The sequence below is a fragment of the Pseudorca crassidens genome, chromosome 21, assembly GCF_039906515.1.
Source record: "Pseudorca crassidens isolate mPseCra1 chromosome 21, mPseCra1.hap1, whole genome shotgun sequence".
Classification (NCBI taxonomy): Eukaryota; Metazoa; Chordata; class Mammalia; order Artiodactyla; family Delphinidae; genus Pseudorca; species Pseudorca crassidens.
In genome coordinates this window covers 28,466,987-28,480,060 of record NC_090316.1, presented here as the reverse complement: position 1 = coordinate 28,480,060, position 13,074 = coordinate 28,466,987, and the positions used below count along the sequence as shown (strand labels likewise).

The 13,074-nt window shown below is 39.1% G+C and overlaps 1 protein-coding gene across 2 annotated transcripts in view; it reads left to right on the top strand.

Moving 5' to 3' along the window:
* Nucleotides 1–13,074, top strand: part of CSMD1 (CUB and Sushi multiple domains 1) — a 1,750,344-nt gene that overhangs the window by 1,622,235 nt on the left and 115,035 nt on the right. For both annotated transcript variants that reach the window (XM_067722119.1, XM_067722118.1), the window contains exons 43-46: nt 7,815–7,992; nt 9,916–10,061; nt 10,848–10,928; nt 12,100–12,213. In XM_067722119.1, coding sequence (XP_067578220.1) covers nt 7,815–7,992; nt 9,916–10,061; nt 10,848–10,928; nt 12,100–12,213 — 519 coding nt within the window. The remainder of the gene's footprint in view (nt 1–7,814; nt 7,993–9,915; nt 10,062–10,847; nt 10,929–12,099; nt 12,214–13,074) is intronic.

Below are 13,074 nucleotides of genomic sequence, written 5' to 3'. Positions count from 1 at the left end.
GGAATGTATCATATGCCAGTAAGGTAAAAAAAAAAAAGAATAGGTCTTGCCCTCAAGGAAACTACAAGGGTAACAGAACAATAAACATGAATATTTATTATGCAAAATCAGGCACAAAGAGCATTTTGATGAGTTACAAATACAGAAGATGGTGTTTGCTTGGGAAATCTTTATGACTAGAGCAGTGCTTAGTTTTACAGTAGTTCCACCAAATTGCTGGATTAGAGGGGAAAAGAGTACTCTATTTCACCCTAGATATTTTCTATTGTTTAACTTTTATAATGATCATATATTGATTTTGTATTTCAGAAAACTGACTTTATTTTTGTAGTTGGCCTTGAAGGACACGTACTATTTTGCTACTCAGAGGGAGAGACCATCTCAGATAGAAGCAGTAGTGTGAGCAAAGACATAGTGCAGGAGCAATCTTAGGAAAAAATTAAGTAGGGTCCTTTACTGGTGCATGAAGGTCAGATCTGGTTTCAGTGAATATCCCTAGTCTGAGCAGAAATCACTTCTTTAAAGCTTCTGTTTGGCTGTCTAATTTTTATGACGACTCTGAAATTTTTACAATATTAAGTTAAATAGATCAAGTACTTTGTTTATGAAGAAAGCATATGAAATAGAAAAGTTACCATAAACCTAATGTTCTAACATTATAAATACAGTACCTCTGAATAAAAAATAATGAAATTACCAACTCTGTGGACTTTTGAAATGCTAAATACTTATATCCCAGGGGCAAAAAGGGGAAGGCATCTGTCTGTGTTTGAATTTCTACTGAAGAAGTAAAAAAAATAAAAGCAAATTGGTAGACTTTTTAAATCACATTTTTCACCTGTACTTTTCCATTCTTTTTCATTATATAAACAGCTATAAAAGAAAAATATTCACTGTATTTTTTTAAAAAATAGTTATTTTAGTTGACTACAAATATAATAACGTAAAATAGCATTTTAAATTATTTTCTAAAACTAAGAATAGCAGTAGCATATCTGGTATTTTTTATTAACACACTTTAAAAACTTTTTGTACTACTCACCATTTAAAAATTCATATATTTATATATATAAATTACTTTGAATTGTCAAGATTGAAAGCCCTTTTTACTTGCAATTTTTGCCGGAATCCTTTGAATTCATACGTAAATAGGAGATTCCTTGGCTCGATATAAAAAAATAGAATTATGTATTTAATTAGATTTCATTGCTTTTTCAAATCCAGCTTTCCAACATGGAAATAATTGCTGGCTTAGAATTATTTTGTCAGTGTGAAGATAACAAGATACATCTTTTTGGATGATATATGATGTATAATGCTACCCAGAGTTGGCCAAACCATGAAGCTAAAATCCTCCAGACATCCAAGACAGCCCAAGACTCCTGGTACCTCGTGAAAGTTCCAGGACTGCCCCCAAGCCACCCTGAAGCGTGGCTAATTTACTAGTAGGACTCACAGAACTCAATAAGCTATTATACTCAAGACTGTCGTTTATAACAGGAAAAAGACATTAAAATCATCCAAGAGAGTGATGCACAGGGTGGAATGTAGGGGGTGCCTCACCCTCAGAAATGACTTGTGACAATATGCATGGAGAACGTCCGCCCTGGGCAGCTCAGCTGAGCCTTAGTGCCCAGAGTTTTTATTGGGTCTCCTTCATGTAGGCATCACTGATGATTGCTTATCTAGTGGTTGATAATCAGTTTCCAGACCAGCTGATATCCTGTGACCCAAAGGCCCCGCCCTAAATCGCAGGGCTGGACTTTCTGGCAGGCCAGCCCCATCCTAAGACTAAGGGATGTGGCCAGGCCCCCAGGAGAAACAAAGACACTCCTATCAGGTATGGCAAAAAATTAACTCCCAGAATCCAGGGCAAATGCCAGACCTTTCTTTAGGTAAGGTCAGATTCTTTACTACTAGATACTTTTGCCATTTTGTCTCTCTTCATACCTATAATGTCATAGACAGAATAAAAAATCAAAACATAAGATCCATGTAAAATTCTTATATTGTAAAGCAAGTGTTCCAAGATGTTTTTAATGTCTTCCATATTAGATTAAATTCTAAAAAAATAACTGGGGGGTGTTATTTTAAAACAAAAGTTATTTTATCTAGAAAAGGTTGCATTTCCAAAAAGTTAAATAAAAAAGTGTCCTATTTCCTGAGAATGGTGGGCTGTTCAGATGCCTATCAGGATTCAAGTAAACTACAGTTAGGCCCCTCACGGGACACCAGCAGACGCTCTGATTATCCAATATCCTCACCTAAAATGTATCCTATTAACACAGAGTGGTTTATCATTTCAGATTTATGCTTGGTATACAGGGCAAGTGTACTGAAAAACACTCTTCAAAGGTCCAGCCCTGTACACTTCAGAAGAATCTTAGGAAAAAAAAAAAAAAAAAGATACTTTGAACAAGTTCTGGGCATCTTTATTAAAAACTGAGCAATTCAGACAATTAAGATCCAAGAATTTTAAATCTTAAGCCATCAAGCTTCACAAGTGTATATTAAATTGGTTTGTATGAATATGCTGCTAATTTGCATAAGAATCTGTTATGTAAAATTAGTATATAATGAATTTATCTGAAAAAAATCTGGACTACAAGTGTGATCTTATTATAATAAATAAATGAAAGTATATCTCTGAAAGTGACCTGAGAAATTTAAGCCATTATTTTTACCGTAACTTAAGAAGTCTCAATTTTTAAAAATGGGTTATACTTGTTAAAATATGGTTAAGAAGGCTGTGGCTTATTAATTTACTAAATGTAATTTCATAATTAAATATGCATCTACACTTAGACATATAGTGCAAAATTTAAAGTATTTTGTTGACCTAATTAATTCTTTAACACTGAAATATTTATGTAGATATATTTCTAAGGTCTTTTTAAAAAGTTTTAACATCGTGGTAATAATCCACATCTGCTGAGACATTCAGGTGATGCCTCACCTCCATCATATTCAGTATATCTAAGCTGTCTCTAGAACTTGATGGAAATAGACAGCTTAATCATTTGTATGTACTTATTTTCCTCTGGAGAAATACATACAGAAATAACTTGAGGACTTTGATTGGCTATGCTTCTCACAGCAATCCTTCCTCCCAAACTAAGCTTTTTATTCTTAACATAGATGTATGTGTAAAGAGTTACATGCAGTACTCCCACTTCTGACACTTCTGGCCACCAGTGTGTGAGCTCTTCCTAAGCAAGCAATTCTGTGACACCAGATGGATGTCCTACACGGGAACTCAGTTCTGATGCTGTCTCCCTGGTGACGGCTTCAGATCCCCAGGTTACAGACTCAGTCCCACAAGACTGCCCCCCCTCCCTGCCCCAACTTCAGATGCAAATCCAGGTTGTCACCTGTACTTCTGATAGACTGCAGATTCCCATAGTTCCCTCCTCCTGTTGGATTAATTGGCTGGAGCCACTGAACATTTTACTTACTAGGTAACTAATTATCAATACCAAGGATATAGCCCGGGAACAGCCAGGTGGAAGAGATGAGGGGCCTGCAGCCCTGTCCAGGTGCTCCGTCCCACCTCCCACAGCTCCACCCTCCACCAACCGGAACCTCTCTGGACCACCCCTCCTTTCTTTTCTCTAAAGGAGGATTCATCACATAGGCACGATTGATTAAATCCTGGGCCCTTAGGTTGGAGATTAAGTCGACCCCCCTTCCTCTTTCCTTCCCAGAGGTGGAGGTGGGGCTGAACCTCCAGTCATAGGTTGGTTCCCCGGGCAACCAGCCCCCAGGCTTCAGAGCTTTCCAAATCACCGCATTAACATAAACTCAGGTGTGGCTGGAAGGGGCCTGTTATGAATAATAAAAGACAGTTTGATCTTCATCACTTTGGAAATTCTGAGGGTTTTAGGAGTTCTGTGCCAAGAACAGGGAAGAAGGCCAGAACTGCATGTATTTCTTCTTATAAGTTGTGCTGCCTCAGTGTATGCTCATGGATACATAGACGGATACGTGTGTGTTGACTCTGGCCCCTGGGGTGGAGGGGAGTGCGGCATCTGTATCACTCCCAGTTGCGAAGTGCAGTGCACGATACCCCGGTGGTCTCTCTCCTGGCTGGTGGGTTGCCTGCCCCTCCCGCTGGGACCAGGCTGCTTGGCAGATAGGTGGTTGGCTGTGGTACAGGGACCCCTCCAGTGACTGGATGCTCTACCCCGGGGTTGTGATTCATCTCCACTGGAGGGTCTTCTTTGAATCTCACCGTCAGGGAGAGCATGGGGGTGGATGCATTTCATGTGGGCTAGATCACAGGTTCACTGTTGCTTCAGAGTTCACCTGAGATGCTGCTCACACATGGAACTCAAAATACACCTTTGGTGCCACTAAGGTGAGGGGAAAGCCTCTGGGAAGAGATCCTGGACAGGCCAGAGAAAATGGAGATGCAGCTTTGACTCACTGTTGTAGGGCCGTACGTTTTCTCACTACAGGCCACACAGCAGGATTTTGCCTTGAGAAAACGTTATGTGTGCATTGACAGTATTATTACCCAAGTTGAATGTTATACTTATTTAGCTTTTAACATCTTTCCTCATCACTACATAGTGTGCAGTGAGGTCTGCAAGGGCAGGGATGGGGTGTCTGTGGGTCTTTGCTGTATCCCCAGCTCCAGCCCCACTGTCTGGTACCTAATAGACTCTCAATAAACACTCATTGAACACATGAGTGAAAGGATTTGTTATTTGAATATCATAGGTAAATCATGGCAAATATATTAAGTGACATAATGTCAGAATGTGTTTTACCAAGAAAATAACCATATCATTTATTTTGACCTTTAAGAGGTGGGCACCGTGCTTTTTGTTTGTTTGTTGTTTTGTTTTCTTCCCCCCAATGGGAAGAGTACTACTCCAAATAGTGTGGTTTTAGATGCAAATTAAAGAGTCAGAATGCTAAAGGGAAACCTTAGAGCTATAAATCAATACCAAATGATTAACCTCAAGTCACACATCAGGTAGGTCAGCCCAATGGCTTCAACACACATTTTTTTTTTAACATCTTTATTGGAGTATAATTGCTTTACAATGGTGTGTTAGTTTCTGCTGTATAACAAAGTGAATCAGCTATACGTGTGCATATATCCCCATATCTCCACCCTCATGCATCTCCCTCCCACCCTTCCTATCCCACCCCTTTAGGTGGACACAAAGCACCCGAGCTGATCTCCCCGTGCTATGTGGCTGCTTCCCACTAGCTATCTAATTTACATTTGGTAGTGTATATATATCCATGCCACTCTCTCACTTGTCCCAGCTTAACCTTCCCCCTCCCTGTGTCCTCAAGTCCATTCTCTACGTCTGCATCTTTATTCCTGTCTTGCCCCTAGGTTCTTCAGAGCCATTATTTTTTTAGATTCCATATATACGTGTTAGCATATGGTATTTGTTTTTTTCTTTTTGACTTACTTCATTCTGTATGACAGACTCTAGGTCCATCCACCTCACTACAAATAACTCAATTTCATTTCTTTTTATGGCTGAGTAATATTCCATTGTATGTATGTGCCACATCTCCTTTATCCATTCATCTGTCAGTGGACACTTAGGTTGCTTCCATGACTGCCTATTGTAAATAGAGCTGCAATGAACATTGTGGTATATGACTCTTTTTGAATTATGATTTTCTCAGGGTATATGCCCAGTAGTGAGATTGCTGGGTCGTATGGTAGTTCTATTTTTAGTTTTTTGAGGAACGCCCATACTGTTCTCCATAGTGGCTGTATCAATTTACATTCCCACCAACAGTGCAAAAGGGTTCCCTTTTCTTCACACCCTCTCCAGCATTTGTTGTTTGTAGATTTTTAAATGATGGCCATTCTGACTGGTGTGAGGTGATACCTCATTGTAGTTTTGATTTGCATTTCTCTAATGATTAGTGACATTGAGCATCCTTTCATGTGTTTGTTGGCCATCTGTATGTCTTCTTTGGAGAAATGTCTATCTAGGTCTTCTGCCCATTTTTGGATTGGGTTGTTTGTTTTTTTGATATTGAGCTTCATGAGCTGCTTGTACGTTTTGATTAATCCTTTGTCAGTTGCTTCGTTTGCAAATATTTTCTCCCATTCTGAGGGTTGTCTTTTTGTCTTGTTTATGGTTTCCTTTGCTGTGCAAAAGCTTTTAAGTTTCATTAGGTCCCATTTGTTTATTTTTGCTTTTATTTTCATTTCTCTAGGAGGTGAGTCAAAAAGGATGTTGCTGTCAACACACTTATTTTTAAAGTGTTTTCTATTCATTGTCTCACTCATTTTCAGTCTCTCAGTTATTTGTTGTCCATGTTTATTGAGATCCGAGCCCAGCAATAGGATTAATGCAAGGAGGTTGGGTGGGGGTGGGGACATAGTCCCTGATTCCCACCTGCTGACATTAGTCTAATGGTGAAGAACAGCTGGCCGTGAACTGTAGACCATGGCCACTTGGAGCCCAAGCCACCAGGAGAGACTTTCAGGGGGTGGTGACATTTGAGTTTTGAAGGAAGATACCAGTTCACTGGGCAGCAAAGTAGGAGAAAAGCATGTGGGCTTTTCGTGCAGGTGGACAAGGGCCTGACGTTTGCAGCTGAGAAAAAGTATGGCATCTTCAGGGTACACCGTAGCTTGTTGTGACTGCAACGTGGTTTCTGGCCCTATTTTAAAGATTATAAGTATCTGTATACTTTGTTTTGCTAGGTTACACGTCAAGGTCTGTCTGACTCCAAACCCCACTTATAATTATGCTATAAAACTTGTAAAATGTTCTCCACAGCCCCTTCTAATGAATTTACCCCAAACTCGGGCTGATTCAATCTACTTGACACTGGTACATTTTCTAACCCCTTTGAAATCAGGGTGCATCTGTATAGTTGATGTGTCATATAGTGCTTCATGTTATTTCATCAGTCATCATTTTGAATTGTTTTTGAACTTTTAATAAAAATGTATTTCAGCTTATTCACTCCACCTAAATTTTATGACTTTTGTGGCAAATATTTGAAAGCCTCACAAGATTCCTGTTAGTAACAGACACTCTTATAGCATCTATTGGCTTTTAGTTTTACTTGTCTATGACTTTGATGTATTATTCTACAATCTAAATTAAAGAATACGTCTCAGATTTTCTGCTCATGTATGGTCATTTCATTTTTCCATAAAATAAAATAATTTCCATGGCAACAGTGATGATCCCTTTATTAAGTAAAATAAAAATGGACTCTTTGAGTATTGGGATTCTTCACATCATTGATAGCTGGTGAGATATGGGAGTGCTTCTATAAAATACCACTTACGTAATTTTATCTCATTTCTCCAGGTGTAGATCTGAGGAGAATTGATTATGTCTTTGTTTCAAGGCAAATAGACTTAGATGCTTCTCTTTTAGACAGTTTAAATAGGCTTTAGAAATCTCACTTGAAACAAAAAAAAAAATTGTCTTTCAGTTAAATATTTATGCATAATTTCAACATCCGTTTTGCATCAGATGGTCCAATGGATTATCATCTCAGTCACAGGAGACAACTGACTAAGGGTTTTTTCTTTCTTTTTAATTATGTGGAAATGACTTTATCCTAAGCGTATTTTGAATGTTTGGAGAATATATTAAATGAAACCTAGATAACGTAGCTAAGAAGTATAATTCTTCCAAGGTTTTAAGACTTTAGGGGGATTATTTTGACAAAGTAGTTCCTGAGAGATATTTCACAATTATTTCTTAGAAGGCAAATTTTGCCTGAGGGACCTTAGAGACTGAGAAACATTTCACTGTATCCTTTGTAAGTGGACTGTGTGGGCTTGATTTTTCTTACTTCCTTCTCAGCTCCTTGCGGGTATAACGTGACATCTCAGAACGGGACCATCTATTCCCCTGGGTTTCCGGACGAGTACCCCATTCTGAAGGACTGTGTCTGGCTCATCATGGTGCCGCCCGGTCATGGCGTCTACATCAACTTCACCTTGCTGCAGACTGAAGCTGTCAACGACTACATCGCTGTTTGGTATGAGAACCTTCCCTGAAACACCATCTGTCGTTGTGATAAACCATTCTTGTAACCACTGACGGGTCACTTAAATCTATTTAGAAATGGAGTAGTTAGGTAAATATCAAAAAGGAAAGTTACCAAGTAAATCTAGAGTTACAGAGAAGAAACCTTAGGTACTGTTTTTGAGTTTTACTACATGGTAGATGTATTCAGGATTACTCTCGATATAGGAGACTATCCCATGATTATTTTATTTTTCATTTTTGTTTTCTGTTTCAATTTTTATTTATTTATTTTTTTGACTGCATCACGCAGCTTGTGGGATCTGAGTTCCCCAACCAGGGGTTGAGCCCGGGACCCTCAGCAGTGAAAGCACGGAGTCCTAACCACTGGACCACCAGGGAATTCCCTGTTTTATTTTTCATTTTTAAGTGTGATGGCTGTTTTTCCTGAAAGAAAAGCTGATAGGATCCTTTGCCATTATAAGAATTTGATGCTTCTAGAAATGATTGCAGAAATGATTACACACAGCTTTCTCTCCGTGCTTTATAAACCTTGCAGAACCGCCCTCCCATGTGCTGTGTAGGGGATACTAAATGGGGATGTAGCCCTGGCTCCCTGTCGAATGAGCCACGTGGTCTGGATAAGTGACTTAAACTCTCCTTGACTAAATGTTCCTATCTATGGGAATGACTATTCCTACCTTTGCATTTGGAGGTTAGAGTTTATGTGGGAAATGGGAATGACAATTTCTCTGTCAAACCATGGTAGAAAAAGTAGAGCGTACTGTCGGGGCATGACCCAGAGTTGAAGAGCCAGGATGTGCTTTTGGAAGAAACTGCCCTGAAAACTCAAGGAGTAATCACACTTAACAAGGTTGTGTGTGTGGTGTGTGTGTGTGTGTATGTTGGCAAAGTTGTTGTAAATGTAGTGGTTGTTCAATTTATTGGAAAATCTGTAAGGCAAGAGAACAGGGAGAGTTGCAGGTGTTGGGAGACACCAGGTATGTAGTGGCTGAAGTCTCCTGAGAGCCCAGGGAGAAGAGGTGACCTGGCCAGGTAAGCAGGGTGGACCATACAGAACCTCATAAATCATGTTAAGGGTTTCAGGCTTCATCCTAGAGCAACAAGGATTCACCTTAGGGTTATAAGAAAGAGAATTACAAGACCAGATCCTGGTTTCAGAATACGCAGTCTCATTGTGTGGGAAGCATGTCAGCTGGCCGAGAAGGGAGAAGAGTCCAAGAAGCCTTTGAGGCTGTAGAAATAAGCCTGACAGGGAGGGGCATCCCGGTCATGGGAATGAGGGGGAATGGACAACTTGAAAGGTTAAACTGACCACATGAAGCTGCCATTTCAGAAGCAAAGCAAAACAGACAACACCAAATGAAGATCCACACAATAATATCAGCAGGTCTGCTCGGATTAACTGGTAGATTTAGGAGGTAGCAGGAAAATCTTCATCAGGGAACAACAGCGGAATGAGCCCCTGTTGTCCGAATGTGCGTGAGACAGAGACTGGAGTCCCATCAACTGTGAATGTTAAGTATCTTGATATTTCTAAACACGGTATCTAGAAGACAGCAATATTTTATTCAGTTTTTTAAAATATTTCAATTCAGTAGCAAGAGCTCCATAAATCTCACCTGTGATTAAAGAGACACTCTGAATTTAGACTTTAAAATGTGAGCATTTGAGAAGAAGCTGATAAATGGCATTGCCGTCACTAGAATAAACGTGACCTGGTCTCAGAAATGCCTCAGAAAAGGTCAGCTGTGGAAGGAACAAGTGAGCCCGAGCTTCTGGTTTGAAGACCAGACTTTTCAGATGGATCCTGGGGTCAGACCATCGTCTTTCACCGAGATGGAGCCCGACTGGTTGTTAATCTAAGCTGTAACTAGGAACTTTCTCCTCAGATGACTCCCCTTCTCTTTCCTAGGGATGGTCCCGATCAGAATTCGCCTCAGCTGGGAGTTTTCAGTGGAAACACAGCCCTGGAAACAGCGTACAGTTCCACCAATCAAGTCCTGCTGAAGTTTCACAGCGACTTTTCAAATGGAGGTTTCTTTGTCCTCAATTTTCATGGTCAGTGTACTTTCGCTCTGTTGATGAAGGCAAAGAATTCCAGTTGATTTTTCTCATAGCGTCGACATAAACCTTGTTTCCATCTAAGGTTCCTTGATTCTGCCAACCGAGAACCAATAGGATTTTCTCGCATTTCATGCCAGAGGTTCCCATGACCCTTTTTTTCTTCCTGATGTATTTATTATTTCCCATCTCTTTTGTAGTAAGCTTGGATTTACTCCAAGATAAGTGTATTGTATGTGAAACTCTGATATGGAGACCACTGAAATACATTTAGCGCCTTTCATAGATTTCCTCATCTCTGTCTTCAGATGAACCTCGAGAGCAAATGTCATGTGATTGCAGAGGGAACAAAGCCAGTCTTTACTGATTTTGAGAATGAATGCTAAATAATTTAGGGAAAAAGATACCAGTCCCTCATCTCTCATGAGGCCTGCCACATGGACTTCCTCAGGACAAGAGACAGAGGAGGACCATGTCAGAGCCAGACATGGATGTGGAACCATTTCTCTTGCAGAATTCCAAATATATGTAAAGTGTTTTTCTTTAAACATTATAATATTTTAAATTTTATACTTTTTCCTTTCAATTTTAGATATTCCTTGATATTAAGTAATTCTGTAAGCATTTGAAGCTCAAGACTTTCGTAAAACTATGATTTACAAATACAGACATGTTCCTGTACCTAAGCATTACAACAACACAACATAAGAGGAATGCTTTTTGTAAGATTTCTGTTTATTCAGCAAATGTAATTGCTCTTATTGTTTTTTATGAACCATGTAGCATTCCAGCTCAAGAAATGTCAGCCTCCCCCAGCAGTTCCACAGGCAGAAATGCTTACTGAGGATGAGGATTTTGAAATAGGTAATGTTTTCTTCATTACAACATCATTAGCTCAACCCACCTTTTTTACACCCACCCAACTGCAGTAGTCAGTCAAGTAAATGAGTATTTGTCAGAAATATTCCTCAAGCTTTGCTAGAGAGAGATACACAGAGGTCATGCACTGAGTAAATATCTTTTTCTTTCTTCATCTCCATGATTTTCAGTGTTTTTTTTCCGTTTGAATTTTGCTTTTGTCATTTTGAGCACATTTTCCCCCTACATCACTCAGTAGTTTGCACTTTTCTCCTGAAAAGCGGTTTTCAGAGACAGACTTAAACAGATGTTGGTGTTTAGTTAGGGAACCATGTTCATGAACTAGAAGAAGAAAATCATTTGTAGCTAAAATAATGATTAGTCTAACATTGACCTTTCATTGAAACTGGAATACAATTGGTGAATACATTTAATGATAATATTTAGAGATTCTGTTTTTTCATTTTATATTAATGATCTGTTTCATTAAATAATCATCAGGTCACATTAGGAAACCAGCCGTGGTGTATGTTTGCCGTATAGTTATTGTGATGCAGGATTTCTCTGTCTCAGTTACAAATACTCTGTCCTGTTGTCACACCCTGTTTCAGACCAGTGGTCAAACCATGTGACCTAATTTCTGCTCTACTCCTAAGGGCTTAGTTAATGAGAACATTGTGCTAATTAGGCCAAGTTCATTGTATAGCCCTCTCTGGATGCATTAAAGCCATTCTGTTGTACAACCTTAAATCCCAAGCATCTATTTCTCTTTTCTTTCTCTCTTTCTTCCCTCCTTCCTCCCTCCCTCCCTCTCTCCCTCCCTCCCTCCCTCTCTCTCTCTCTCTTTCTTTCTTTCTTCCTTTCCTTCCTTCCTTCCTTCTTTCCTTTTCTTTTTTTAGTAGTCATGGGCAAAGGGAAATGAACGTAGACACATCAGTCAAAGAAGGAAAATCTGCTACATAATTTCTGTAGAAATACTGGTTACATTTAAGGTGGCATTTTTATAAATTAAGAACTGAAAATGGCACCATTTCATTAAACAGACGACACATGAATACCGATCTTGATTCAGAAACAGTTTGCGCACTCACTTAAGCCGCATGCGTGTTTAATACATTCCCATGCCGTGTGTCCTGGAGACAGAATCTTCAAGTATATGCTGTGCTGGCTCCTTCAGGAGACTCCGTGAAGTACCAGTGCCACCCTGGGTACACGCTGTCCGGGACGGACACGCTGACCTGTATGCTCGGCTCGCAACTGCAGTTTGAAGGCTCTCTCCCGACGTGTGAAGGTATGAAGTTTATACTACAAATACGCTTGTTCAACACGGAACATGGTGTAACTTGTATTGGTCTGGACTTCCTTGCATGTGTCTGAATTTCTTTGTATGCATCTGATTTTGTCTCTGTGTTATGATTCCGTTGCAATTAAAATCACTGGCTAACAGAAATATCTTACCCTTGCTTTTAGGTAGCTCCACAAAATAAATCAAACCTACATCAAATAAGAAGTCTTGCTGTTTCCCAGCAGTTTGTCAGGAAAATTTTCATACATATGGCAAAGTTGAAATAATTTAAAAATAATACCCATTGCCTATGTTCCACCATTAATGTTTACTACATATCCTTTGTCACGTTTCTCTTATCTGTCTATCCATCCATTAATCTATCTATATTTTTGATACATTCAAGGCAAATTGCAGGCATCACTACACTTCCCTCTGAATTCTTTAGCATGCATAAAATTAGTGTTTACTATTTTTTTCTGTAGAATGTATAGACATTGAAATGCACATACGTTGCATACAATAAATGCACACATTTCATATTTTTACAGCTTTAAATTGTATAGACCATATGCAATAACAGATAATATACAATAGCAGAACAAAATACGAGGTTGAATCTATTGATTCAATTGATTTGAATATCATGAGATCATTTAAAATACATTACTTAAAGGCACCACTTTTAAGCACTATTGGAAGAAAAAAAGATTTGGAAGAGACGTAAATAAGCCAAAATGTCTCAATATAAGTCAGAAGTATGACTGGTTGCCTGTCAAAGAGCTTTCCAAGATAGGTTTTATTTTGTAACTTCAAAATCACAGTCACGTTTATTTCCTTTAAAGAATGGAACTCTCCCCTTTCAGG